We start from the raw sequence: 27,993 nt of genomic DNA, 5'->3' as shown, positions 1-27,993 counted from the left end.
CTTCTACAGCGAGGTCACGTGCGCACACCCCCCCTGGAGGCCACTGCTCTCCTGCAGGAAGGACCGTGAGTACTGGCACCAGCGACACTGATGCACGTCACTGCTGGGGGCTAGTTTTCAGTGGCTGGTGAGCCGATGCAGACTCACAGGTGCCGACGGAATAAACAACCGCACACGTCACGTTGTATATATTATCAGTGTCTCAGGTAAAAATATATATTTAGAAACACGAAGAGCTAGACTTGAAGAGCTATGTTACAGAATGACAATTAAATCGCTCCCGGCTGGAGTGTGGAGGCGGCATGTGTCGTGTGTCGGCAGCACAAGGCGGGTGGCGGCCCGATGCCCCGAAGGCTGTGTCAGCCCTGCGCCAGCAGCCGGGCCCGGCAACGCTCCCTCAGCCTGGCGATGCTGGCCCTGGACAGGCTCCCAGGCTCCGAGAAGATTTTCTGGAACAGAAGGGGATTAGTTTAGACCCCGCAATGCGTTTCCCTTTCCTGCCCCTGGTAAAGGCTGGGCTGAGGCCTGTTGGTCAGTGAGCGAAGGAAGGTCACCTGTTTCCATCACTTTTTAAAACCGAAAGGATGTTAGTGACAGAATAACTCAACCATCAGCACAGACACTGCCCGAAGAAGCTGCGGCTTCCCCTTCCCCACGCGGCCAGCTGGGGCGCGGGGAACGCACAGCCCCTTTGACCTTCACCCCAGGAGGGCAGGGGCGCGGGAAGCCCGGGGGCTGGGGGGGGGGGGGGGCGGCCGGAGTTTGGCGCAGAGAAGGGTTTACTGCGGGGCCCGAGCAAGGAGAACAGGCGGCTCATGCCCCCAAAAGGCCCAAACTCCCGGAAGGGTTTCAGCAAAGCATTTTCAAGACCAGATGAGGGAGGGGGTCCCAGGGTGTGTGATCAGCTCCGCACAGCCCTCTGGTTGACGGTGAGGTCACAGGGTCACATTATCAATCCTCAGGCGCCAGAGCAGCTGGGGGCGACATTCCTTGGTGGTTTCAGCATCTGAAAAACTCAGGAAATGTGCATGAGATACGATTATCTGGGTACTTCAGAGGAGCCACAGCAGAGGAGATGGGGGAGGGGTCTGCCCTGGGAAGGCCCACAGGGTCCTGCTCCGTTACACTTGGGTCACGTTTCGTACTTTAAAAATTTTGAATCCAATCCATAAAATGTCTCAGATTCTGAAGTCTGAGGCTCTGAGCTCTTGGAATTAAAATTCGGTAACATCTTGTCCGATTTTCATTCTTTTGGTGTTTCTCTGTTTTTGTGGTAAAACCCACATATTGGGTTGGCCAAAAAGTGCCTTCGGTTTTTAAGTAAAAATAAAAGACGTTTTTCATTTTCACCAAGAACTTTATTGAACAATGTATTCACCCTTTTGTTCCACTGCCTTCTGCCATTTTCCAGGCAAATTCATAATTCCTTCTTCCCAAAACTTTTATCTTTCTGAGCAAAGAACTGTCCCAGGTGCCTCTTACAGTCTTTCAGGGAATTGAATTTTTTTCCATTAAGAGAATTTTGTAAAGACCAAAATAAATGGAAATCCGAAGATGCAACGTCTGGTGAATACCGAGGATGAATCAGAACTTACAAACTGTAACAAGCTGTAACAGTTTTTGCCTGGTCATTAAAGAAACATGCGGTCTTGCATTATCCTGATGGAAGATTATGTGTTTTCTGTTGACTAATTCTGGACGCTTTTCCTCGAGTGCTGCTTTCAGTTGGTCTAATTGGGAGCAGTACTTGTTGGAATTAATCGTTTGGTTTTCTGGAAGGAGCTCATAATAGAGGACTCCCTTCCAATCCCACCATATACACAGCATCACCTTCTTTGGATGAAGACTGGCCTTTGGAGTGGTTGGTGGTGGTTCATTTCACTTGCCCCACGATCTCTTCCGTTCCACATTATTGTACAGTATCCACTTTTCATCGCCCATCACAATTTGTTTTAAAAACGGAACGTTTTCATTACGTTTCAGTAGAGAATTGCATGCGGAAATACGGTCAAGAAGGTTTTTTTCACTTAACTTATGTGGAACCCAAACATCAAAGCGATTAACATAACCAAGCTGGTGCAAATGATTTTCAACGTTTGATTTGGAGATTTCGACTATGTCTGCTATCTCCCACGTGGTATAACATTGATTGTTCACAATTAATGTCTCGACTTGATCGCTATCAACTTCAACTGGTCTACCCAACAGTGGAGCATCGTCCAGCGAGAAGTCTCCAGCACGAAACTTCGAAACCACTTTTGGCACGTTCCAGCAGTCACAGCACCTTCTCCATATACCGCACAAATCTTTTTTTGCATTTTGGTTGCGTTTTTACCTTTATTGAAATAATAAAGCATAATATGCTGAAAATGTTGCTTTTTTCCTTCCATCTTCAACATTAAAATGGCTACACAAAAATTCACCAATTTTGATGTCTTTTCTTAAAAGGATGCTGATATGACAGCCATCACAATACAATCTAACAAAATTGTTTTTTTTAAAATATGTCTTTATTGGAGTATAACTCCTTCACCATACTGCGCTAGCCTCTGTCGCACAACAAAATGAATCAGCCATATGCATACATACATCCCCATATCTCCTCTCTCTTGCATCTCCCTCCCACCCTCCCTATCCCACCCCTCTAGGTGGTCACAAAGCACCGAACTGATCTCCCTGTGCTATGCGGCTGCTTCCCACTAGCTAGCTATTGTGCTTCCCGCTAGCTATCCACTAGCTAGCTATCTATTGGTAGTGTACGTATGTCCATGCCACTCTCTCACTTTGTCCCAGCTTCCCCTCCCCATCCCCCGCCTTGTCCTCAAGTCCATTCTCTCTGTCTACATCTTTATTCCTGCTCTGCCACTAGGTTCATCAACACCATTTTTTTTTTTAGATTCTATATATATGCGTTAGCATACGGTATTTGTTTTTCTCTTTCTGACTTACTTCACTCTGTATGACAGACCCTAGGTCCATCCACCTCACTACAAATAACTCAATTTCATTCTTTTTATGGCTGAGTAATATTCCATTGTATATATGTGAATGGATAACATTCATCTGTCAATGGACATTTAGGTGGGTTCCATGTCCTGGCTATTGTAAATAGTGCTGCAATTAACATTGTGGTACATGACTCTTTTTGAATTATGGTTTTCTCAGGGTATATGCCCAGTAGTGGAATTGCTGCATCACATGGTAGTTCTATTTTTAGTTTTTTAAGGACCCTCCATACTGTTCTCCATAGTGACTGTATCAATTTACATTCCCACCAACAGTGCAGGAGGGTTCCCTTTTCTCCACACCCTCTCCAGCATTTATTGTTTCTAGATTTTTTGATGATGGCCATTCTGACTGGTGTGAGGTGATACCTCATTGTAGTTTTGATTTGCATTTCTCTAATAATTAGTGATGTTGAGCATCTTTTCATGTGCCTCTTGGCCATCTGTATGTCTTCTTGGGTGAAATGTCTATTTAGGTCTTCTGCCCAAGTTTTAATTGGGTTGTTTGTTTTTCTGAAATTGAGCTCCATGAGCTGTTTTTATATTTTGGAGATTAATCCTTTGTCCGTTGTTTCATTTGCAAATGTTTTCTCCCATTCTGAGGGTTGTCTTTTCGTCTTGTTTATGGTTTCCTTTGCTATGCAAAAGCTTTTAAGTTTAATTCGGTCCCATTTGTTTATTTTCGGTTTTATTTTCATTACTCTAGGAGGTGGGTCAAAAAAGATCTTGCTGTGGTTTATGTCCAAGAGTGTTTTTCCTATGTTTTCCTCTAAGAGTTTTATAATGTCTGGTCTTACATTTAGGTCTTTAATCCATTTGGAGTTTATTTTTGTGTATGGTGTTAGGGAGTGTTCTAATTTCATTCTTTTACATGTAGCTGTCCAGTTTTCCCAGCACCACTTATTGAAGAGGCTGTCTTTTCTCCATTGTATGTTCTTGCCTCCTTTGTCGTAAATTAGGTGCCCATATGTGGTTGGGTTTATCTCTGGGCTTTCTATCCTGTACCATTGATCTATATTTCTGTTTTTGTGCCAGTACCGTACTGTCTTGATTACTGTAGCTTTGTAGTATAGTCTGAAGTCAGGGAGCCTGATTCCTCCAGCTCCGTTTTTCTTTTTCAAGATTGCTTTCATTATTCAGGGTCTTTTGTGTTTCCATACGAATTGTAAAATTTTTTGTTCTAATTCTGTGAAGAATGCCATTGGTAATTTGATAGGGACTGCATTGAATCTGCAGATTGCTTTGGGTAGCATAGTCATTTTCACAATATTGAGTCTTCCAATCCAAAAACACTGTATATTTCTCCATCTGTTTATGTCATCTTTGATTTCTTTCATCAGTGTTTTATAAAGTTTTCTGAGTACAAGTCTTTCACCTCCTTAGGTAGGTTTATTCCTAGGTATTTTATTCTTTTTGTTGCGATGGTAAATGGGATTGTTCCCTTAATTTCTCTTTCTGATTTTTCATTGTTAGTGTATAGGAATGCCAGAGATTTCTGTGCATTAATTTTGTATTCTGCAACCTTACCAAATTCATTGATTAGTTCTAGTAGTTTTCTGCTGGCATCTTTAGGATTCTCTATGTATAGTATCATGTCATCTGCAAACAGTGACAGTTTTACTTCTTTTCCAATTTGTATTCCTTTTATTTCTTTCTCTTCTCTAATTGCTGTGGCTAGGACTTCTAAAACTCTGTTGAACAAAATTGTTTTGAATGAAGTTAAAGACAACTAAGTGCTACTAGAGCCATCTTACGGAGAAAACGACGAACCTTTTGGCCCACTCAATAATTTACATCCTCACCACTCCAGGTGTGTGGCTGGGTAGTGTAAGCTATGCTCACATGTTGGGCATCAGATCTCCAGAACCTTCTCATCTTCCCAAAACCAACTCTGTCCCCAGCACCCCCCCTTCTGTCTCTATGAATCTGACTCCTCCAGGGGCCTCACATTATGTGGAATCAGACAGTTTTTGTCCTTTTGTGACAAATTACTGAGCATAATGTCCTCCAGGTTCATCCATGTGGTAGCAGGTATCAGGACCTTCCTTTGTAAGGCTGGATAAAATCCCACTGCATGGATGGACCACATTTTGTTTATCCATGCATCTGTATGGGCATTCAGGTTGTTTCCATGCCTTGGCTATTGTGATGCTGCAATGAACATGGGCGGGCTGGGGTCTCTTAGAGACCCTGATTTCATTTCCTTTGGATAAATGCCCAGCAGTGGGATTGCTGGATCATATGGTAGTTCTATTTTTAGTTTTTTGAGGACCTCCATACTGTTTTTCACAGTGCCTGCACCAATTTACATTCCCACCAACAATGTATGAATAGGGTTCCCTTTCCTCCACATCTTCAACAACATTTGTTATTTGTGGTCTTTTTGATGATAGCCATTCTGACAGGTGTGAGGCGATAGCTCATTGTGGTTTTGACTTGCATTTCCCTGATGACGAGTGATGTTGAGCATCTTTTCATGTACCTGTTGGCCATCTGTATGTCTTTTTTGGATAGGGTCTATTCAGGCCCTCTGCCCATTTAAAACTTTTTAAAAAACGTTTTGGCCGTGCTGCGCGGCATGTGGGATCTTAGTTCCCTGACCAGGGATCAAACCTGTGCCCCCTGCATTAGAAGTGTGGAGTTTTAAGCACTGGACCGCCAGGTAAGTCCCTCTGCCCATTTTTCTTTTTCTTTTTAAAAAATTTATTTATTTATGGCTGTGTTGGGTCTTCGTTGCGGTGCACGGGCTTCTCTTGTTGTGGAGCACGGGCTCTAGGTGCGCAGGCTTCAGTAGTTGTGGTATGTGGGCTCAGTAGTTGTGGCTCACAGGCTGTAGAGCACAGGCTCAGTAGTTGTGGCGCACGGGCTTAGTTACTCCGCGGCATGTGGGATCTTCCCGGACCAGGGCTCGAACCCATGTCCCCTGCATTGGCAGGTGGATTCTCAACCACTGTGCCACCAGGGAGGTCCGCTCTGCCCATTTTTAAATGTAATTTCTTGGCTCCTTGTTGAGCTGTGGTCTCTGTGTGTCTGGATGTGGACCCCTTAGCAGACGTGGTTTGCACAGTCTCTCCTGTTCCGTGAGTTCCCTCTTCACTCTGCTGCCGGTGTCCGTTGCTGCACAGAAGCCCTGATTCTGCTTTTGCCCTTCTTGCGTGGGCTCTTTTCGTTTTGACTGCCCGCAGCAGCTCGGAAGCCGGTTGGGGCCGTCGGTGAGCAGACTAAGCAAGGAAGAAAGCAGATCTGAGAAGTGGAAGCAGGAAGGGATTCAGACTTGCTTCCGGTAACAGAGAAACTGCTTCACAACGAGGAGGAGAGAAGGTGCCTGGGGGGCGGGGTGGGAGCACCTGGGAGCAAGTGCCGAGCGGGCCCGACGACCTGAGAACAAACTCTTCAGATGGGTTCAGTTGTCCTCTTCCCATTGCGTTGCTCTCAGCTGCCAATGAGATCACGGCTTTCATTCTCAAGGAAATTCTAGATGTTCTCACACAGGATTTCAGAGAGGTTTGACCTATGAACTGCAGTTTTGCTGAAATACGTATACAACTTTGTAGAGACCCCTGAGGAAATAAGACCAGGGCCACCTCCCCGCCAGCGTCCCATGATGGCCACACCTGTCGTGGGCAGACACATGTCTTTATGCAATGGTTTTTCTGCCGTGTGGGGAGACCACCCCGCCGATCCCCTGTGTCCACTCAGCTCACAGGGCCCAGAATACCTTTGGGCCGGAACGCCAGCCACACCCGCCGTGGACACATGTCCGCCTGCAGCCGTCACACAGCCGGCCAGGCGCCTGCACTAACTGAGCAGCTACCGTGCGTGGGTGCCCTGCTCCACACAGACAGAACCGCACCACCTCGGAAGCATCAGCCCGAGCCCACGGGCCGGACGCCAAAGTTGCACTGTCCAGGAGGCCGAGCCACGGGCACAGAGGAGGGCGTTGGCTGGGGCTGGGGCGCCCTTTGGGGGGAAGAAAACGCCTGGGCCCAGTGCCGCAGCTGCACCACCCGCTGAGTGGAAGGCACCGAAGAGCTCTGAAATCTCCAGGTAAAGGGTGAATTGTACGGGGGCCTTCGTTCACTGAAACCAAACACCTAAACAGCCCTAGGCTGCAGGACCTCCTCAGCCAGCGGCCTCGTACCCTGGGGGGCGGGGGAGGGGTCGCGTCCTCAGTGCAGCTGTTTCAAGAGGGAAGGTGAGGAGCACCACGGGCCGGGCGTCTGGGTCAGCGCTCCCCCCTCCCAGGGTCACTCCAGGCCTGGGCTTCGCGCCCTCATTCCAGTCGTCCCCGTAAACCCCGCCCCCCGGCCCGCGCCTTCCCAGGTGATCCGAGTTGTCCACACGGCCTGCGCCAGGCCCGGGACCCAGCGGGGAGGGACAGACAGGCGTGACCCCACCAAGGCCGCAGAGAAGTCAACAGGCGTAGGGCTGAACAGAAATGGGGGGCCCGGTGTAGACCGGGTCATCGGGAAAGCCTGGGATGGGGGCGGTCACCTCCCAGGCCCGGGAGAAACCAAGGTGTGGATCCGACGGGGCTCCCTGGGGGGGCCCCAGGTGGCACCCGGCCCCACCCCTGGGCTGACGGCGCAGGAGGGGAGCAAGGGTGAGCACCCCGGGTGTGCCGGGCGCCCCGGGCTCCAGGAGAAGCTGGCCTGGAAGGGCTGGAGCCCCTCCCTGGGCTGCTTAGGCGGGAGGGCCGGGCAGACTGCGCAGGAAGGCCAGCAGGGCGCCGACACCCACCTGCATGAAGGTGTGGCATTCGGTCGCAAAGCTCCCTCTGGTGGTCTCCTTGAACTTCTCACAGATGTCAGGGACGCTGGTGGCTTCCAAGATCAAGGCCTGATGTTGCTTGATGAGGGTCAGCGCCACCCGGAAGATGATCTTGGAGCCCTCGTTGAACAGACAATCCCAGATGCGAAGCACGGTCTGCAGAGGAAGAGACAGCGGGTCAGCGTGTGGCCGCCTAGTCAGCCCCAGTCCGAGCCAGGCGCCCTCACCTCCACAGGCAGGACGTCCACAAACAGGCAGATGAACCAGCGTGACACGACCAGGGTCCACAGCAGGCCATGACTGTCCATCAGGGCCGCCACCGCCGGCAGCTTGGTCCTCACCAGCTCCCCGAGGACCTCCTGGTCCGTCTTCAGGCCCAGCATCGAGGGGCTGTAGTAATCTGCACGGGGACAGGGGAGAAGCGGGGACGTGGACCCCACAAACCACAGCCCCTGACAACCGCGACCCTCGTTCCCCCTGAGCCGTGAGAGGGGGGCCACGCCCAGGGACCCTTTCCAGAGGATGACCCAGGGCACGATCCCAGCCACAGGGATGCAGGAACTCCTGGGAGCAATGCCCAGAGTGGGGCCCCGGGTCCCAGCGCTCTGGACAGCAGTGCCCCACTAGGCATCTGTCACAACCTGATGGAAAGCGGGGACATTTGCAACCCACGATCAGGCAGCCAACAGTGGGTACAACCAAGTGTCTGTTGATGGATGGACAGGAAACCGAACGTGTGAGCGTCCTGGCCCCCCCCCCAAAGTGTCCTGGGCACCCCCCTAGCACAGAACACCACCCCTCTTGTGTCACGTGTCCTATTTTCCTCTCATGGAGAAGACGCAGGTGAACGTTACAGGACAGCATCAGACAGACCAATGCTTCCAACCGCGTGACTGTCCTTTGAATGGACACTTCCTTGCCAAGGAATTTTCTAGCTTAATGTGATGTATTATAATAAATCTTAATGCTTAAACCTTGCTATAAAAATAAGAATAAAATAAAATAATAAAACAGGGGGGCTTCCCTGGTGGCGCAGTGGTTAAGAATCCACCTGCCAAGGCAGGGGACACGGGTTCAAGCCCTGCTCCGGGAAGATCCCACATGCTGTGGAGCAACTAAGCCCGTGCGCCACAACTACTGAGCCTGTGCTCTAGAGCCCGCGAGCCACAACTACTGAGCCTGCGAGCCACTACTGAAGCCCGCGTGCCTAGAGCCCGTGCTTCACAACAAGAGAAGCCACGGCAATGAGAAGCCCGCGCACTGCAATGAAGAGTAGCCCCTGCTCGCCGCAACTAGACAAAGCCCGCGCGCAGCAATGAAGACCCAACGCAGCCAAAAATAAATAAATAAAATCAATAAAAATTTAAAAAGATAATAAAATAAAATAGGAAAACTTGGTACGCATTCTGTGCCCGCTGCCACACACAGTTTGGTCACTCACCACGGCAAAGGGAAAGGCGTTTCTGTTAATTAAGTATTTGGGTTAAAATAGAATCATCATGAGTATAGACACGACATCACGGCCGCACCACTGGTTTTCAGAGCACGTGCACACGCTAAAGACCCCAGAAATCAGTTACTAGAAGCCTGTTCAGCTATAAATACCTGGGACTGAGACTTCCTTCCCTCCCATGCCCTCCTCTCACTTCCGTTCCTAAACCCTAGGGCCGCTGGCTGTCCTGTCCTCTCAACTAGCAGCGCTCCGGCTCCGGTCCCGGGGGAGAGGGGCAGGCTCCGCTCCCCGTCCTGCAGGGTGCTGAGCCGTCTCAGGAGAGCGCAGCGGAGACAGCGGGTTTGCGGAGCCGTGCGCACAGCACGGCCTCGTTCTCGGTTACAGACAGGCTTACGGCAGCTCCCAAAATAGTCAAGGCCACACCCCAAACCCGCCACAGGCCTGAGCCAGTCACAGGAGGGTCGCTGACACCCCCGTGCCCCGGTCTGCCGTGAGCCGCTGATGGCAAACCCCAAGGGCCAGGCCCCGCCTGCAGCCCCCCTCAGCCTGGCCGGCCTGCGCACAGACGCCAAGGACCTTCTCCCCGAGTCAGGCCTCTCCCGGGGTCGCCCCACTTTGCAAACAGCCCAACGGCTGTGTCAGCACGTGGAGACGGGGAGCGCTGCTGCGGGGGCAGGTGGGCACAGGGAGCCCCGGGTACCGTCACCCCCAGAATGAGCCCTGCCCGCCCTTGTCTGGGCCACACCTTCTGGCTTCAGCGGGGCTGCTCCCGGGAGGGGCAATCGTCGCCCGGCTCCCCTGTGTCTCAAGGGGAAACAGGTCAGACCAGCTCTCAGGACGCAAGTCTGTTCGTTCATTAATGGGCTGACTCATCACCAATGTGACATCCCGAGCTGGCCCAGCCCATCACACCTCGCATCCCTTCTCTGCATCTCTGCAGGCTCAGCAGTCTGAGGGCAGATAGGGTAGGGGTTCCCCGGAGGAAGAGACCCAGACATAACTTTCTTGACGTAAAAGAAGCCATTTTAGGTCTGGGCCATCCTGTGATCTACGCCCGGCCACGATGCCCTGTCCTTGCAGAAGAATGGGCCTGTTTGCATTGTAGTTTAGTTTGACTGAACCTAATAATGATCAGAAATGACATTTTATGGTCTTAAAAATAAGTCTGTGTAACGCACTACCCCCGGGGGGCCACCTGGAGCCTTGCTTTTCTGTTTCTCTAGGTCGGCCCTGACGGCCTTTGTTTATCTCGGTCCCGCTGCTGTCGCCACCAGGCTTTTAGGCTTTGTGCCCTGATGTTCCCCAAACCCCCAAAGAGCACCTGGAATTGGTCACGGTCGGAACGTTCATCATAATGCCGTCTCTGACCTAACTGAGCAAACGGTGACCACGGAGCCATGTTGGCGTTTTGTCTGGAAGCCTGTCCATCTTCTCCCCTGACGGCCGTTCTGGCTCCGCCATGAAGCCGGGGCAGCTGCCCCCTCCGTCCTCCGTCCCCCGCGGGCGGCATCCCCCCAGCCCTTGCTAACAGCGGCACAAGCCTGAAGAGAGGCCCCCTCTTCACGGCACCGCCCAGGCTCACCTCCTGGGGGCACAGAGCTGTGGATCTGAGCCCAGGCCTCCGTGCCGCCGTCCGTGAAGGGGACTCAGCGGTTGGCGTGTGTGGTGTGGCGGCTCCGTGGATCAGACGAGAGCGGGTGCAGGCGAGCCCGGAGCCTGGACGGGCCCCGGCTGCCCTCGCATCTGAACACGCAGCCCCCAGGACGGGCGGCTGCTCTCCTGGGTGGCCCTGAGCTGAGCCCGGCCCGACCCGGGAAGGCGGGTGGCGGAGGAGGGGGAAGGAAACGGGAGGCGGGCACAGCAGACAAGACCACCAGGGCTCGTCGCGTGGGCAGCCGGAGCCCGTCCACAGTCACCAGGACTTTGCCAGCGGCTGGCCCAATCACCGCCATCGTGGCTGGGGGGGTCACATCTGCCCAAGTCCTCTCCCACCCCAGACGGCTCCGGCCACTTCTTGTCCCAAAGGGACCCTACTCTGCAGCTGACCGTCTACACGGCGCATCACAGAAATCGGTGGTGGTTTATTAACTAAAACAATTAATATTCAATAATAAATAGAAAAGCAGAAATGCATGAGAGGAATGATCTTCACCTCGAGAGCAGTAACCACAACAGCTGGCAGTCACTGCACTCCTGGCCATTCACGAGCCCAGCAACGAAGGCTACAGAAGCCCAGCCGCTCGCCTGCCTGCTCACTACGGCCGCGACAATCCCCACGGTCCAGACGCCAGCGGCGCGGACCGGGATCAGGAGCCGAGAGCCCGGCTCAGCCACGTCCAGGCCCCGAGATGCAGCGCCGCCTGCTGGGAGCCCGCATCTTGCGCGCTCCTGTCCCAACTCAATTGCAAGAAGGTTTTCGACCTCAACTCTCAGATAGTTCCTTCTGTTTCGTCACGTCTTGACTTGTCAGTGGCATCGTTTCGGCAACACCAGAAAGCGACAGTTCCACTCTTACCACGAGGATTCAACGTACCCGGGAGTATTCTGCCAACGAGGGCGTCCAACAGCCAAAAGGACTCCTCTTCACTCCTTGTCACCAGAATCAGATACCCCGCTATAAAGTTCATTCCCTGAAATGAGACAAAAGAACAAAAGAAACTCACTGAGGTCTAAACCACCTGCAGATTCTGTAATCGCCTGGCTAACTGCTAACTTTCCGTTTTCCTGGCTCTTCCCTAAAACTTGCCTGATTCTGGAACGACCTTTCAGTGGAGCTACAGCGTCTAAGGCTCTGCCATCTAGTGACACATGTAGTTGGGCCCATGAATCCTGCCTTAGAACAAGCCAGGGCCTCGTGTTCATGAAACTGTATCGGGGGGGGGGGACCTACACCAGTGACCACACTTCCTAAGAACGGTAAGGCGCGTGGTCTGACGCTCGGGGACGTTGAAGTGGAATCTCGTGATAGAGCCCATTTGGGGAAATTCACGGCGCACAGCGCCGAGGGGGCAGACGCTGCCATATACACACAGTTCAGGACCCTCAGCTGCCAGGGGCGGGTGGACCCGGGAAGGAGCAGCGGTGGCCTAGCACCGAGTCAGCGTCCCTCCTGCGTGACTGGGTTTCGGGTGACTTCCACTTTCTTCTTTGCTGCTTCTCTACAACTTCTAAAATAAACATGTATTTCTCTAGCAGTAAGGGGAAAATCCAGCTCTCGTCAACCAACAAGTTAAATTTGGACCCAGACACACCACCCGCAGAGGCTACGGGTCACCAGCGAGACAGCCACGGAGAAGCCAGCCCCCCCGGCCCCTGGACCTCAGACTCCTGCCTGCGGGGCTGAGAGACGATCGACTCCTGTCCTGTGCGCCTCTCAGCCGGCGGCACGACGTCACGGCAGCCACCGGAAGCTCATACGTGTGTGTGTGTGTACATACATGCGTGTATTTCCCAAAAGCCAGCAGAGCTTTGGCATCAGGCTGATGTTTAAATTGTGTGGGTTATTTTTTAAACCTATTTTTAAAACCCACAAGAACAGCAGCTAGAATAACCTAAGGACAGTTTCTCAGCCGCCCTGTCTCCCCAAGTCCTGAAGGTCAGCTCCTGCCCCAGGACAGTACGTTAAGGGCAGTTGTAACAGGCGACAGTGTCAGGGATTCCCTCGGAAGAACAGATCCGCCCAGCTGCGCCTTTCCCGCAGGCACCCCCTGCGGAACAGTGGCCTGGAAACAGCCTGGGAATCAGGCCGCTCTCAACGGCGTCCCCACGTGTCTTTGCTGCTGGTCTTTTCAAAGCGCCCGCCTCACTCCTTCCCGTGACCCCCCCGCCCCCCCGGAGCCGAGGCCATGCCACGTGCCGTCCACACGGGACACGAGCTGCCGGGGCCGCCCCAAGTAGGCATCCGTGTCCCCTGCCCCCCGTCCGGCGCTCGTGGTCCTGGCCCTGGAGCCACCTGGGACCGTAGGTGCTACCGCCCAGGGCCTGCCTTCCTCTCGGGGACGCTTTGGCCCAGCCTCCGGCTTGGGGGGCACAGGGGCCTCGCACGCAGGGACAGGAGCCCCCAACCGCAGCCCCTGGCCCCTGCCCACACCCGCCGGGACCCGGCAGCCTCCGGAGCGCAGGGCGGGAGGGCACGGTCCCTGCGGCTCCCGAGCCAGCTCCCCTCACTTTCCGGGTTGTGAACACTGTCCCTTCGATGCTCCAGGAGAGTCTCCAGGGAGGAACGAGAACTGATTCCCGCCTCCTGACGGGCAGCTCCGCGCGGCAGGAACAAAGCAAGACCCCTGTCACCTCCTACTGCCGGCTGCTCTGGCTTCCGGAAACAGCCTCGAAGGGCTGGCCCACCGCACGCGTGCACGCGCAGGCACGCACACACACGCCCACCATCTGCACCAAGACGAGAGGCTGCTGGTCTCCCGTGCCCCGTCAACACAGCCCGTGCTCGCTGCAGCTGCTTCCCCTTCCCCCCGCCCCGCCTCCGTGGGCTGGCACCGCGGGGAGATGGTGAAGTCCCAGCCTGCGTCGGGGGGACCCGGCAGCCCAGCACCGGGCTGACGTCCCTGCTGGGGCTGCGGGCGCCGGGGGCTCACCTGGCAGTAGCCCACGCCACGGTTGTGGTGCCCGTAGGCCAGCAGCACGTTGTACAGGGTCCTCTGCAAGCAGGGCTCCGAGCCCTTCCGGAACCGCACGTTGTCAGGGAAGGTCCTGTTCACGTCTGTGAGGAAATCCGCGGCGCAGGCCGCTCAGGGCTGGGGACAGAGAGGGCTCTGCGACGGACCCGGACCCTTCCTGAGCTCCGCCATCAGCCGGCCTCGGCGGCGCGGAGGCGGCCCCCCGGGGCCCCTGTCCCGCGGCAGCCCTTCCTCTCGGGTCAGCAAGGACGACAGAGCGGGTTCCTAGGAGGAGGCCGGGCTGCTTGGGCCCTGGCGGTTCCTGCCATCCCCGCACCCCCCGCTTAGCTGGGGATGAGGCGGGTGACAGGTGAACAGGTTACATAAGACTTCGGAAAATCTTCCCAGTTCTGACGACTGAACACATAAGGAGGCAGGACACACCGAGATTCCCGTTTAGAGATAAACAGACAAAAGGGAAACTAAGCACGACATAAACTCATCGCCTCCGGCTTCTGTCTGCAGGACAGTCCCCGGCGGCCTCTCGCTGCTCCTCGGCCCCCCTCCCCGCCCGGCTGGACGCCTGCTTTAAGGAGCTGCGATCCTGTGAACCGAGGACGGGGGGCAGAGTAAGGAGGGCGGGGGTCAACGAACAACCGCTGGCCCTGCTTGGATCAGAGCAGTGGTGTCCGCGCGACAGCGGGACTCACGGACACAGCTGGTAGCTGGAGGCCTCCCCAGTGCTGCAGGAATTCTGCCCCCAGGCTCTGACCCAGGCCTGGTCTCTGCCCACGAAAACCAGCTCTGAGCCGAACAGCACGCTGCCTGCCTCAAAGCACGTAAGTTTTCATTGTATGTTTTTTACAAAGAAGAGTTTTTTCCTGGAATTCCGAACCTTCCAAAAACTGGCATCCATCACGGGGAGATGAGTGCTTTTCACTAATTCAGACTAGAGTGATCAACGGTGCTCACTGCTACGTAATGTCTTCTATGATGAGACTTCTCTCCGTGTTTTGAAATCTCTCTGCCCCTACCCCACCGCCATGCTAGAGGCAGACACAGCGGGACGTTTGGTCTGCACTTACGTGGCACGAAGCACCCACTCTACTGTCCCTATAAAATGACTGATCCAGACTCTTCAAAAATAGACCTCGAATCATCACGTGACCCAGCAATTCCACTTCTGCGCATGTACCCAAAACACTGAAAGCAGGGTCTCAAAGAATTACCTGCACACCCCCGTTCATGCAGCATAACTCACAGTGGCCAGAGGGTGGAAGCAGCCCAAGTGTCCGTGGACAGATGATGGATAAACATAACGCAGTCTCTACACATGACAGAATGTTGTTCAGCCCCAGAAAGGAAGGGAATCCTGACACATGCTCAACGTGGATGAACCTTGAGGCCGAACCTCGAGGCCGTTACGCTCAGTGAAATAAGCCAGACGCAAAAGGACAAATACTGTATCATTCCAGCCATACGAAGTCCCTAGAGGCGTCAAATTCATAGAGACAGAGAGTGGATGGTGGGAGGCAGGGGAGGGGATGGGGAGTTAGTTAGCGTTTAATGGGGACAGAGGTTCAGTTCGGAAAGACAGAAAGGTAAATTTGATGTATCCAAAAACTCTGCACTAAATAGAGCCTTTAAAATTCATTTTTCAAACAAACAGCCACATTCTACTTTATTTAACACGATCGGCCTTCGCTTGGACCTGAGGTCTCTTCCCACCCTGAATCAGCACGTCTGGCCCTGAGGAGGGACCCCCGCACGTGTGCCTGCAGGGTCATGGCGGCGTCCGTTCTGAGCCCTTTGGCCGGGGTTTGCTGTGGGATCAGGAGGCAGCCAGCAGGCTCAGCGCCCCAGCGCCCCAGCGCCCCAGTGCCCCCCACCCCGTCTCCAGCTCTAGGATCTGGGACCCCTACTCCTTACGCTGGGGACACACCACTTTCTCAACGTTACAAGTCAGTCCAACCTCTCCGACATTTAAAGTAATCAAATTTTTTAAATGAAGTATTTGTGTTTAAATCTGTAGTTCTCAAAAGCTGTTAAAGTCAGAAAGGCAGATGTATTTCCTAAAAATCTAATTATTCAATTTAGGTTAAACATTTTTTTGAGTACTCTGAACTTTGAAGAGCCTATGAGCCTGTCCTTATGGGACCAGTGAGGAAACTGGAGGAAAAGGAAGATGGGAGCCCAAAACACGAGCATCCCTGGACACTCAGAGTATTACATAAGAGAGGCCTCTGGTGTGTGGCTTCCCGCACGTGTGCAGCCGTGTCTGTGAGTCCGTGGGGGTCACCCAGCCCACGTCCCTCCCGTACTGACTGCTAGCTCAGCGGCCTCGCGCTCCTGCAGGGATCCTTCTCAGAAGAAATCTGGTCTTTCTAGCACCATTTTCCTTACCACCTAGCTAGACACGCAAATATTTTCTGAACCAGTTCAAATCACTGACCTCCCCTCGTGAATGCCTGAGATTTGATTTTCCTTTCAGAAAACTGAAGTCAGTTGGTGCCTCTTTAACCACGTAACTTTCCTCATCCACATCACAGCATCACCGGGTGCTAACACAGTTTCCTTCTGGGGGTGCCGCCCAGCCCCCATATCCCGGGGGATGGACCCCGCGCGTCACCTGTCCTGGTGGCCTCCTCCAGGCTGCCGGCCCTGCCCCCATATCCCGGGGGACGGACCCCGTGCGTCACCTGTCCTGATGGCCTCCTCCAGGCTGCCGTCCCTCTCTCCCTGGAGGAGACGGCGGTAGTAGCCGGGGTTCCGGTCCATCTGGGCCTGGGCTCCGCTCACCCCCATCCAGACGCGGGCCCGGTGCTCCAGCGGGACGCCCTTCCGGATGTAGCGCTTCACTGAAACGGAGGGAAGGGGCAGCTTCAGACAGACCGCCGGGCGCTTCCCGAGGCCAGAAACCACAGGGTTTGCTTCTGGCTCTCACCGAAATCAGTCAATCAGACATAAAAAAGGTGCAAAACTTCACGCATCTCCACCGAACTGATACACGCGCTCATTACAGAATTCCGCTCTCCGTCCCCAAGCTGAGCACAGTCTGGAGGCTACAGCAGCCCTGGTGCCTCTAGCTCGCTGTCAGCACAAGAATACGGGCTGTGAGGGTCACCTCCAGTCCCCACCCTGCCCGCCCCTCGGCCTGTGCCGGACGCCGAGGCACCAGCCGTATTTAACAGGAAAAGATTATAGGTTCCAGTCAAGAAAAGCACTATCGCTAAAATCTTATAACTCAGACTGATGGTCACCTGTACGTGAGCACCTTAAAAGAGGCTTCCCGGAGGCCCCGCCCCGAGCAGCTGCCTGCTCCTGGGAGGGCGTGTGGGACAGGAAACGCACGGCAAACGTGCGCAGAAGGACGCGGGCGTGACGAGGGATGCCCAGAGGAAGGAAAGGACAGATTTTAACACCATCCGCCAAAGGCAAAGAAAACTCGAGAAACCCTTTGCCAGTTTAGAAGTGTGTTGTAGGATCACGTCTGGGCCAGAACGTCTTGGCCAGCGTGGCTTGGTCTGGTCATTCTGTTATGGGGACGTGATGTTTTTAAGTCTACCCTCCAACTTAGTACGATTTACACGAGCCCTCAGGGGTCAGCGTGACCAGCAGTGCCCAGAGTGAATTAATCCTCCTCGCAACAGCAAGGGGATGGACAGGTCAGGCCTAACTCGGGAGGGGGCCATTCCCACTGAGACGGAGCAAAAGGAAAGGACACGCAGAAATCAGCAGTAACTCCACGCATGAACAGCAAACCGCTGAAATAAAAACACTAGACAGTATCACTTACAATAGCACCAAAAATGAAAGGAGAAATATTTAGGTATAAATCTAACAAAACATCTGCAAAGAGAAATCAAAGAACTAAATAAACGGAGAGAGATGCCAATACACCTTCAGGATCCCTCCCGCTGCCCTGTAGCTGCCGCCACACCCACCCAGGCCTCTGCTGATGTCCAGGCCTGCAGGTCAGCCACCCAGGATCATGCAGGAGGGGCTCCTGAAGGTGACCGACTGTTCTGAACCTTACCTGTGGTGGGGATTACCTGACTGTGCATTTGTCTACACTCATAGACCTGTACGCCAAGAAGAGCGAATTTCACTGCAAATTTTTAAAAATTAATATAAAGTATAAAAAGGAAAGTGCAAACTGGTTAAACCCCTCACACTGTGCCTCAGCAGCCCCGACCTTGAGTAGGCCTCAGTCTCCTAACCTGTGAAATGGGAACAAAGCACAGCCCAGTGCCTGAAATACAGTCAGGACTCGGGGCTCTCGGCTGGCTGTAAGAGCAGTTAACAACACCCAGAAGTTTCAGAGAATAAAGGCTTCTGCTACTTTCGTTGTTTGTTATCTGAATTTACTAAGTTTCTTTGGAAGAGAAAGAAAACGGTTTTCCCATCCTCAGAGACTGACACTTCCCCAAGGGCAGGGCTAACCCATGCGTCCTCCTGGACATTTGGAGGAGTGTAAAATATATGGTAAAAACAGTTGGCAATTTTTTAAAAAGAAGCTAGACCGCAAAGAATTAACTCCCAGCTGTCTGCCCCAAAAAAGTTAAGCAGATTCCCAGGTTTTTTATATTTGTCTTTAAAATATGTTTTGCAATTTCATTCTCATTTAGATGGTGCTAATGCCCTAGCCCACTGGGCAGGAGACATAGAAGAAGCAAACGGGACGGAGCTTTTCCCTCGCCAAGTGCCTTCACACCAAGACAGAAAGGAACGTAAGGGTAGCTTCCAGGTCGAGCACTGAGAGCAAGCGATCTCAGGCTCCCGCTGGATACTCGCCACAGACAAAGAAAAAGAAAAAGAAAAAGAAAAGCTTCATCGTATCCACAGCTAGCATCCTCAAGCAGGGTGAGTTTCAGCTGTCATCTGAAGACTTGCTGGATGCCAGGATTTGTGGGTAATCGCGTGACTGGAGACAAGACGGAAGTCCTCTCAAAAAGAGAGAACAAACACAGTAGGACCCAAAAAGCCAGAAACAGTGAAGGCACGGGAGCAAAGGTGGTCTTCGGGTGTGCTTGCTGGTGTCAGGGTCAGGGTTCCAAACTCGGCTGCCTGGCTGTTACTGCGCAAGCTGGGTCCCACAGCCCTCACACGGCCTCCCTTCCCTGGGATGCCACACACCCGACGACACTACGGCCAGCCCGGAACGTCTGGCAGGAAAAAACTGGATGCCCATTTCCTGGATCACATGTCCACTGCTGTCTACGCCGACTGCCCCTCCCTTGGAGCCCCGTGGGTGCTGCAGCCTCCCCGGCCGTCACACCGGGAAGCCACACCAGCTCCAGCGGCGACGCCCTGGCCCACAGAACTGTGCGAGTCCACACGCCTCTCGCTGGATTTCCTGAAAGAACTTCAGGTCACTATGCTCTCCAGTTCAGCTCGACAGTGAACCCCGTCCCCAGGCCAAAGGCTCACCAGGGATCAAATATATTTGCTCCTAAACCTGTACGCCAAGTATACTCGCTGCCATGATCAGACAGTTTAAAGAACGTTGCATATATTTTTTAAAAATTAAAGCAAAAAAGAAATAATTGTTATTTCAATAAAACCAAGTTAAATTTTCAGAAAAAGTTGATAAGTGCTCCAAAAGGCAAAAGCAAAAACAAAACAAAACCTTTAAATCAGACAACCTCAAAAGTCGAGGAAAAGACTAAAGATCTGGAAGGATTCTGCATTCAGATTGCTTTTATTCCCAATCCACCTGGAAAAAAACCCCTGACACTGGAAAATAGATACAACGCGTTAAGTACGGTTTCGGCAGGAAAGATACAGAATTGGTGGACCCTCCCTGTTCAAAGAAAAGATGACAGGATAGAATCAAATGACAAAATCAAAGAGGAATAAACATGCACGTGTGTTTTATATAAAAACAAAGGCTCATGCGCACATGTACATCTTGCAGTGATTCTCTGCACTAACTGACCTCTAGGTCAGCTGGACCCCTGGGTCTATGTTGGACAGGAAGTCTTCTCCTGCATTAAAAAGCAAACGACACCCCGAGAGTGCACCCTGTTCCTGGGGGGACGTGAGACAGTCACCAGCGGTCACCTCTGCGGGAGACTGGGGCCTGGGCAGCAGAGAAACTCAATTCAATTCACATCTTTTACTGTGATTAAGATGTTTTCCCATGTGCAAAAATTAAGTTTATTTTTATATACTTGTGTGTAACTGTTAAAAACAAATCAAAAGTAAAAAAATGAAGCCGGTGTCTGCTGGAAACACATTAACACCACCAGCAACGCAGGGATGGACCTCGGCGTACAATCACGCAGGATATTAGCTTCGGGGTCTGGAAAGCAAGAAGGGTCAACCTTTGAGGTCCCTTCAGGCTGATTATATGAAACGCTAGTTTACCCATGTTTTTACTAAACACTGCCCACCAGTAACAGCCTGGAGGACGGAGGGCCTGGTTGAGGGAGAAGCCCGGGGTGAGGCCGAGGTCCAGGTCCACCTGCCTCCACCCCACCCCCCCGCGTTAATCCCACAAGTATTTCCCAAGCATCTCCTGCGTACTGGGGCCCCTCTGGGCCCTAGTCACCAACCCCTTTAAAGGCAAAAATTGACCTGTCACCCCCTTGCTTAAACGCTGACTTCTCTCTGCCTGGTGGTGCAACGTGTGCCCACCTGTGACCTGGTGCAGGGCCCCTGTTCCACCTCCGGGCCCTCCTCACCACACCCCTAATACTCTGGTCACAACTCAGTACCTGGTGGCTGGGACCCCCGCCCTCACCCCTTAATTGCCATTCATGTCCCATGTCAGGAAGCCCCAGTAGCCCCTCTGCCCCACATACTTGAGTTTCCTTAGCTCCCCGGGGCACACTCCCGTCCACCCCTCACCACCTGCCCGCAGGTACCCACGGTCTGGCCTCTATCCACAGCGTGAGGAACACTGCAGGCAAACACTCCATTCATTCATCCAACAAACACCGAAGCAATCATCCATCCAATCCAGCCGGCAGGGAGGGGTCTTTGATCCCAGCAGGGGAAACAAAGGATAAAATAAGTATGACCCACACCGCATAAGACAGGGAGGAACAGAAAATAGGCAAGGAAAGGACAGGAAGTGTGGGGCTGTGGGGTGAGACGCGAAGGCTTCCTGGAGGTGGCATTCCAATCCAGACCTGAAGGAGGGGAGGGCAAAGCCTGGGGCTGGGGAAGAACCCCAAGGAGAAGCAGGGGAAGAGGTGGGGGTGTGCAGGAAGGACCCCGCTTTCACTCTGCGGGGGTCAGGGAGAGCTCTGCCTAGAAGCTCGCAAGGGCACAGCCCTGGCCACTCTCATTTGGAGGAGCAGGAAATCCACCTTCTTCTGGAAAGAAGGCCATGGTCTCCATCCATCTCAAAGGACAAGCAGGCCTCATGCCGAAGGGAAGAAAGGAGGGCCTGCACCTTGACCGTGCAGCGCCCTCACCTGTGAGCCTGCGCGGGATACGAGCCTGGCTCGCGGAAGCCTTCACCCCCCGAGATCCGAGACCCGAAGGAACCCCAAGCCCTGGCCTCCCTGGCGCGCCCGTCACCCGTCGGTCGGGTCACTTGTTGCGCGCCTGGCGGATCAGGCTCCGAACTCACGCGTCATACTCTTCTGGACACCACCGCCTCCCTTTAGAAGTCTGGACCATTTTATGGCTCTTCTGGTGAGTATCGCCAGATAGGTGGAAAAAAATTCTTCATAAGCTGCATAATCAAAGTCCTCAGGCCTTTCAAACCCGTACGGATCGATCCTACGACACAGAAAGACCCAGAGTAAAGTTCCGCGCGCACGTGGGACGTGGGACCTGCGGCGCCCGGCGCCCGCGGTCCCCCGTTGGGGGCTCGTGTTCCCCCCAACCCGCCCGGGTGCAGGAAGGGGCGGCGGGCCGAGCGCGGGCGCGTGCGCAGCGCAGGGGCCGCCCAGGGGCGCGCAGGCGCCGGGCACCACCGCCCCCGCCGGCTTCACGCCACCGGCACCCGCGCCCGCTCCCCCGGGCTGGGCCAGGGGCGCCCGGGCCTCGCGCGCCTACCTGGGGACGCGGTCCCGCGCCGCCTGCGCGCGCCCCGCGGACTCCATGGCGGAAGGGGCGGGAGGGGGCGCCCGGGCCGCGGGTGCCAAGTCCACCTCCTGGGACTCGGGGCGCCTCCGGCCTTTCCGCCGGGCCGCGGGCGCCGGGAGGCGGGGCTGGCGGCGGGGGAGGGGCGGGGAAGGAGGGCGGGGGAGAGGAGTGGGAATGTCAGGGGAGGGGGAGGGCGGGGGCGCGGCTGGCGAGGGAGGGACTGGGTGGGGCCCGAAGGGATGAGGGGGCGGGAGGGGCTGCACCTGCTCCTGCGCCAGGAGCAGCTGGAGCCCGGAGCCTGGGAGGGGCCGCAGCCCGGCCGCCACGCGGTCCCCGAGGCCGGGAGGGAGGAGGCGCGGGATGGGGGATGGTGGACCGGGGGCGGGATGGGGAGACCGGGTGGGTGGGATTTGGGGGACCTGGGGCGGGACTGGGGACTCAGCCTGGCAAGGCTGGCCGGACAGGTGCGGCGGGTACCACCCCTCATCCCCCACCCCCGGGCCTGCCGGGCCTGGAGCAAAGGTTGGAGGAGATCAGTCCAGTTTGGATTCTTCTGACAGCACTCCAAACCGCAGTGCCCCGCAGGTCCAAAGGCCGGCGTTCTGACCTATGACTGCTATTTTAATGTTCTTTTTGCAGAAAAAGATCGTCTTATTTTTTACTTGGTCTTTTTCAACCTACACTTAAAACCTGAGAACAACACATAAATAAGTGGATTTTTTTTTTAAATTTATTTTTTGTCTGTGTTGGGTCTTTGTTGCTGCGCTGGCTTTCTCTAGTGGCTGTGAGCGGGCCCTACTCTTCCTTGTGGTGCGCGGGCTTCTCATTGCAGTGGCTTCTCTTGTTGCGGAGCACGGGCTCTAGGGGCACGGGCTTCAGTAGTTGTGGTTCGCGGGCTCAGTAGTTGTGGCTCGCGGGCTCTAGAGCGCAGGCTCAGTAGTTGTGGCGCATGGGCTTAGTTGCTCCGCGGCATGTGGGATCTTCCCGGGCCGGGGATCAAACCCGTGTCCCCTGCATTGGCAGGCGGGTTCTTAACCACTGCGCCACCAGAGGAGCCCCAAGTAAGTGGATCTTCATCCCTGCAGCCCCACCCCCAGGAAAATCTGCCCTGTCCCTCCCCGCCTCCCCAAGCCAGACTTGGGGGGGGGTTTCCAGCCCCTCCACAGACACCTGCCTCCAGCCCCGTCCCTGGGCCAAGCCCTGCCGGGACCACAACGTCCAAAGAGCTGGCTGGCTGGGGCTCCTCCAGCCCAGCTGATGGAGGGTGGGCTGGGCCCTGCAGGATTGCCATCTGGGGTGACCTGGGCTTAACAGCCCACACGTCTGCTCTGCTCCCTAAAGGGGCTCCCTCCTCCCACTGCCTCTTCCCACTTCTGTGCACATCTTGGCAGCATGAGTCACCTCTGTGAGCCGCCCGCGATTGAACAGAAATGCGATCCCAGCCTTGCGTGCCTTTTAGTTGGAGGGAAACGCCAGCAGATGTGAGCACCGTGGTTACCATGTTGCGTGTCCACTGTTCCCCTTGATACTGCAGGACAGCCCTGGTTTAGGACAGCATCTTTCTCGGTCCCTGTTCACCATTGCACTGTCCCCACATTTCAGTATCGTGGTGTGAAAACCATGTCTAAACCGCTTTTCGTATTTGGGAGGCCATCGAGAATTTGCCCAAACTGTCATTTTGAATTTTGCCTTGGAAATGTGGTGAGGTAAAAGGGGATTTAAGATTCTCTAAATTTAAGATTTACGGCACTTTTGTAGCCTCAGCCCTCCACGTGCCAAGGGTCCTTTTAAAGAAGTGGGTTCAGACCGTAGGCAGATGAGGCAAATCAGAAAAGACACCATCTCTGCAGACGTCACGTGGCCACCTGGCTGTGCAGGGCCCACTCCACCAGGGCCCGGCACCTTTGGAGACAGTGTCTCACTGGGGATCTAGATGTACTTTCTCGTGACAAGTGCCTATAAGCCGTGGCTGGGCGTGGTGGAAACGGGATTGCCAGCGTCCACTGCAAATCTACCTGGGCTGTTGTGAACCAGCCTGGCCCTTAACACTGGTTTTTCGGGAACATTCCATCTGAGGGCTAAGCAAGGAGCCTGGAAAGTAATTTGGGGAACATACCTGTCCCTAAGCTGGGGATGTCTGTCTGTCCATTTCCGTGGAAGTCTGTAGGAAATTAGTGCTCCACTGAACATGACCCCAAATGCCCCCCATTTGCTGGTTCTGGGGAGACTTTCCAAGCCCTCGGCTCAGTTCACAGACCCACCTCCTTGGCCCTCCCGCCAACAGGATGCCTCCTTCTGCAGGCTCCAGTCCGCAGGCAGGGTGACTTACCCTCCTACCAGCGCGGGGGGGGCCCCCGGCCCACGCGGCGCCCACCGGTGCTGGTCTTACAATTCATCAAGCACCAGCCCTGCCCCGCCCCCGGCGCCCCGCCCTCCTGCCGCTGCCCCGCCCTCCTGTCTCTGCTCCGCCCCTTTCCCTGGCAGCCCCCTCTGCCACCCTGGACAGGGCTGCTCCCACTTGCGGCAAGTGACTCCCTGAATCCCCCACCCGTTCTGGCCTTTCTTTGGGGCCCAAACCACATTTCCTACTCCCTGTCTCCAAGAGCATGTCAGGTACGGCTGCCCTCACTCCTCTCGTGCCCCAAAGTGGCCCAGCTCGCAGCCCCCCTGGCCCAGCCCAGCAGCTCCCCTGGCCCGGCGGGCCTGGCGGGCACTCCTGCTCCCCCTCGGCCTCTTTTCCTAACTCCTGCCCTTCTCAGGCGCATTCCAGCCTCCGTCTCCCACTGTGTCCTCACAGCCGCCTGGTCCCGGCCCCAACAGGAAACACAGACCACGGATCCGGGCACTTGGACTTGAGTGTGATAGCAGTACCCCCGACCGAGGGCATTTGGGGCCGCATGAAGCGAGGGCGAGCATTAGATAAGAGGGGGCCGCCCTCCAGGAAGAGTGGAAGGAGAGATACAGGGAGAAAGCACCCGTGTCCGAGGTGGCCAGGAGGGTCCGCAGCCAGAGCGCGGTTTGAGGGCCGCTGGCCCCCCCTTCGCAGCGTCGGCCCAAGCCCCCCGCCTGGGAGCAAGAGGCAGCTGGACCCCTGTGTCCTCGGTGCTCCACCATCCACCTCCAGATGCCCGGTGCCCTGAGCATCCCGGGCACTCTCACCGGCCAGACGCCCTTCCCCCAAAGCCCGTGACCATCCACACAGGCAGGTCACATCCAGAGGAAGGGAACCAAATCGAGCACGGCCCTTCAGGGCGAGGGCATGCCTGGGCTGGGGTGCAGCCAGCTCCTGGTGTCCCGCTGCCCACCGTCAGGCTGCTTGAGGAACCTGCTTTGCAGCACTAAAGCTTCAGGCCCTGTGTGAGAACTACCCGCCCAGGGGCCCTGGCTCCTCTGGGGAGGCTGGCCACCCCCAGCCCAGTGTCCACTCACCACCCATCAGACGCCCCTCTTCCTGCAGGGACTCCCTGTTCTCGTCGCCTGATTGTAAGAGCTGCTGCCATTTGAAGTAAGACGTGCCGTCAGAGCTCTGAAGTTCTGGGGGTGCCAGTACCCCCAGACTAATGGAAAGTCCAGGCAACGTCATCTGTCACTGTGAAGACCTGAGAGTAATGAAAGGACCGTGGTGACAACACCCGAACCTGCTGGTCACTGAGAATCAGGGTGGGCCGGCCTCCAGGCACCGCGGCCTCCCCACGGGGAAGTCGGATGGATGGTCCGAATTGCAGCAGGGCCGCTCACACCCTTTCCAGCAAAGTACTAAGCCTCGCTTGTTTTTTATTTGGCTAAAGAAGAGTAGTTATGGGTAAAATGATATGAAATCTGGAGTTGGCTTTAAATATACTCCAGCAAACGGGAAAAAGGACAGAGTAGATGGGAAAAAAAGGCAGAATCACTGAAGAGGGGTATTGAGTACCTGGGGGGATTTTTACGCCTGTGTGAATATTTCCATGATAATTAGTTTTAAACGGTAAAGGAGAGATGTCCTGTCCCATCCGCCCGCTGTGCGCCGCCTGAGCCCCTGGTCTGGGGCCGCCATGGGCACAGCGGGATTAATGTGCTCAGAGGGTCCTCACAAGGCCATCCACTCCTACACGCCTCCTGCCCCTCCTGGAAAGCAAGCAGGGCCACGTGCAGAGTCACGGGTACACAATTAAGGACCTGGGGGGGGCATAGAAATGACCCACGTGGGGAGGTCTTGAGGTTTCCAGTGACCCCGCCAGATGCCCACGTCTCCCACGCCGGCCGGCAGCGAGTGCAGGAGGCCTGGATCTCAGGGCGGTTTCATCATCACGTCCCTTCCATCCCTCCTGCCCTTTTCTTATCCCTTTGGGTGAGGTCCAGGCAGGGACCACAGCTGGCACCAGACTGTCCCAGGAACACCAGGCCACATGATCACCCTATGTGGGCCTCTTTTCAGGGGAAAGCCACCATCCCCATGGCTGCAGGGGTGGGAACTCGGGTCCTGGAGGCTCGCCCCTTAGGTGGGTGACCCTGGCCGGGCTGTGTCACCTCGTGCACAGCAGGACTCAGGGAGAAAACCTCAGGGGCTCAGCTGGCGCTGGTGTTGCTTGGTCAGTGCTGAGATGAACCCCCACCCCTCCCCCCCACCCCCAGGGGCCCCACGTGCCCTGCAGGAAGTCACATCCCTGTCCTTTGAAGAAGAAAACAGGTTTAGGGAGATGGTAGGTCCAAAGTCTTCCTGCTCCCGGCGGGGTGATTACCGTGGTGCTAGAGCACGAAGGCGGGTCTGAGGGCCGCTTGTCCTCACATGCCTGCTGTTTGTCTGGCCTCCCCACCCTTTGAATACCGATTTCAAATGTCAGGCGCTTTGCAGGCTCTGGGATCGGAGGAAGCTTATGATCTGCTTCAGGAGACAGTTTTATGAGAGTGTAACCTGTAAATAAGATATATTTTTATAACAAGATAAAGTGACCCTCTTGAAGAACAAGGGTTGTGAAGCCACCGGGCGTGTATAGTGACCACAATAAAGTTTCTGTTTTTCTTTTCTAGGCCGCGCCGCGTGGCTTGTGGGATCTTAGTTCCCCGACCAGGGATCAAACCTGGGCCCTCACCGTGACGGCGCAAAGTCCTAACCACTGGACGGTCAGGGAAGTCCCCACAACAAGGTTTCCTAGGAGACGCTGCGACACGGGAAAGGGAGCAGGTGCAGGAGGCCCCCGGGAGGAGCTGAGAGCCTGTCCTGAGGGGAACTGACAGGCAGACGGGCAGAAGGACTGAAGGATGCCTGCCTGGGCAGGTGCCCCCTCCCCGGCAGGTGCCCCCCTTCCTCTGTAACAGAAGCCCCACCTCCCAGCACCAACTGGTGGCTGGAACAACAGAAGTGTATTTCTCCCCGTCCTGGAGGCTGGAGGCTGGAGGCTGGAGGCCCAAGGCCACAGTGGCGACAGATTCTTCTATGTCTGGGCTGTACTCGGCCGTCTCCTCCCTGTGTCCCCACGTGGTCATCCCCTGTGCGTGTCTGTGTCCTGATCTCCTCTTCTTATTAGGACACCGGTTATGTGGGATTAGGGCCAACCTAGTGACCTCATCTGACCTCAGTCACCTCTTTAAAGGCCCCGTCTCCAAATATGGTCACGTTCAAAAATATTTCTAGTCTTGAAAAATAACAACACTCTCAACTTTGGGATTTAAGAGCAATAATATAAAGAGAAAATGTTCCGAAAGTTACACATCCAGAGGAACCCACTTCACTTACACCTGAAACAGGGCTGACAGATTTAGCAAATAAAATACACACTCGGGGCACCCAGTGTGGGACATGCTTACATGTACGTGTAAGTGTTCACGTGTGTCTGCACTTCAGATGTGACCGGCGTTCCAGCTGGCAACCCTGTCCCGAAATCATATGAAACTGTGACCCGGTTTCCTTTGAACAAGAGGTAGGGAGATCTTTTTCCCTTGAGAATTTTTCTCAAGGCTGTTCTCCCAGGAAGAACAATCACGTCCTTGTCTCTGACAGTCTGAGCACAGCTTCTGTCGCCCACAGAGTTGACAGCACCTCCGCCTTAGATGCAAAGCAGGTTCCATTCTGCTCTGCAACCGGGTCTCAGGGTGAGAGGCCTCAGGACTTCCCAGGTCAGGAAGTGGTGAG

General features: G+C 54.8%; 1 protein-coding gene across 1 annotated transcript; it reads right to left on the bottom strand.

Moving 5' to 3' along the window:
* Window positions 1-185: 185 nt before the first annotated feature.
* GRTP1 (growth hormone regulated TBC protein 1) lies at window positions 186-22,000 on the bottom strand. Its single transcript, XM_061171023.1, has 8 exons — window positions 21,852-22,000; window positions 21,421-21,572; window positions 16,538-16,696; window positions 13,818-13,942; window positions 11,762-11,858; window positions 8,003-8,175; window positions 7,746-7,931; window positions 186-449 (listed from the first exon to the last, which is right to left on the bottom strand). The coding sequence occupies exons 1-8, from the start codon at window positions 21,896-21,898 to the stop codon at window positions 360-362; spliced, it is 1,029 nt and encodes a 342-aa protein (XP_061027006.1). The 5' UTR covers window positions 21,899-22,000; the 3' UTR covers window positions 186-359.
* Window positions 22,001-27,993: the final 5,993 nt, after the last annotated feature.

The sequence above is a fragment of the Eubalaena glacialis genome, chromosome 16 (genome assembly GCF_028564815.1).
Source record: "Eubalaena glacialis isolate mEubGla1 chromosome 16, mEubGla1.1.hap2.+ XY, whole genome shotgun sequence".
In the NCBI taxonomy this organism is placed as follows: Eukaryota; Metazoa; Chordata; class Mammalia; order Artiodactyla; family Balaenidae; genus Eubalaena; species Eubalaena glacialis.
This window is presented reverse-complemented; position numbering and strand designations above follow the sequence as displayed.

Bases quoted from the DNA above. Each gene is read 5' to 3' on its own strand.
- GRTP1 (XM_061171023.1), bottom strand. From the start codon at position 21,898: ATGGAGTCCGCGGGGCGCGCGCAGGCGGCGCGGGACCGCGTCCCCAG. The intron at 11,859-13,817 runs GTGAGCCCCCGG...GTCTCATTTCAG, and splicing joins GTGGCGTGGGCTACTGCCAG to GGAATGAACTTTATAGCGGG. The intron at 450-7,745 runs GTGGGTGTCGGC...CTTCTGTTCCAG, and splicing joins AATGCCACACCTTCATGCAG to AAAATCTTCTCGGAGCCTGG.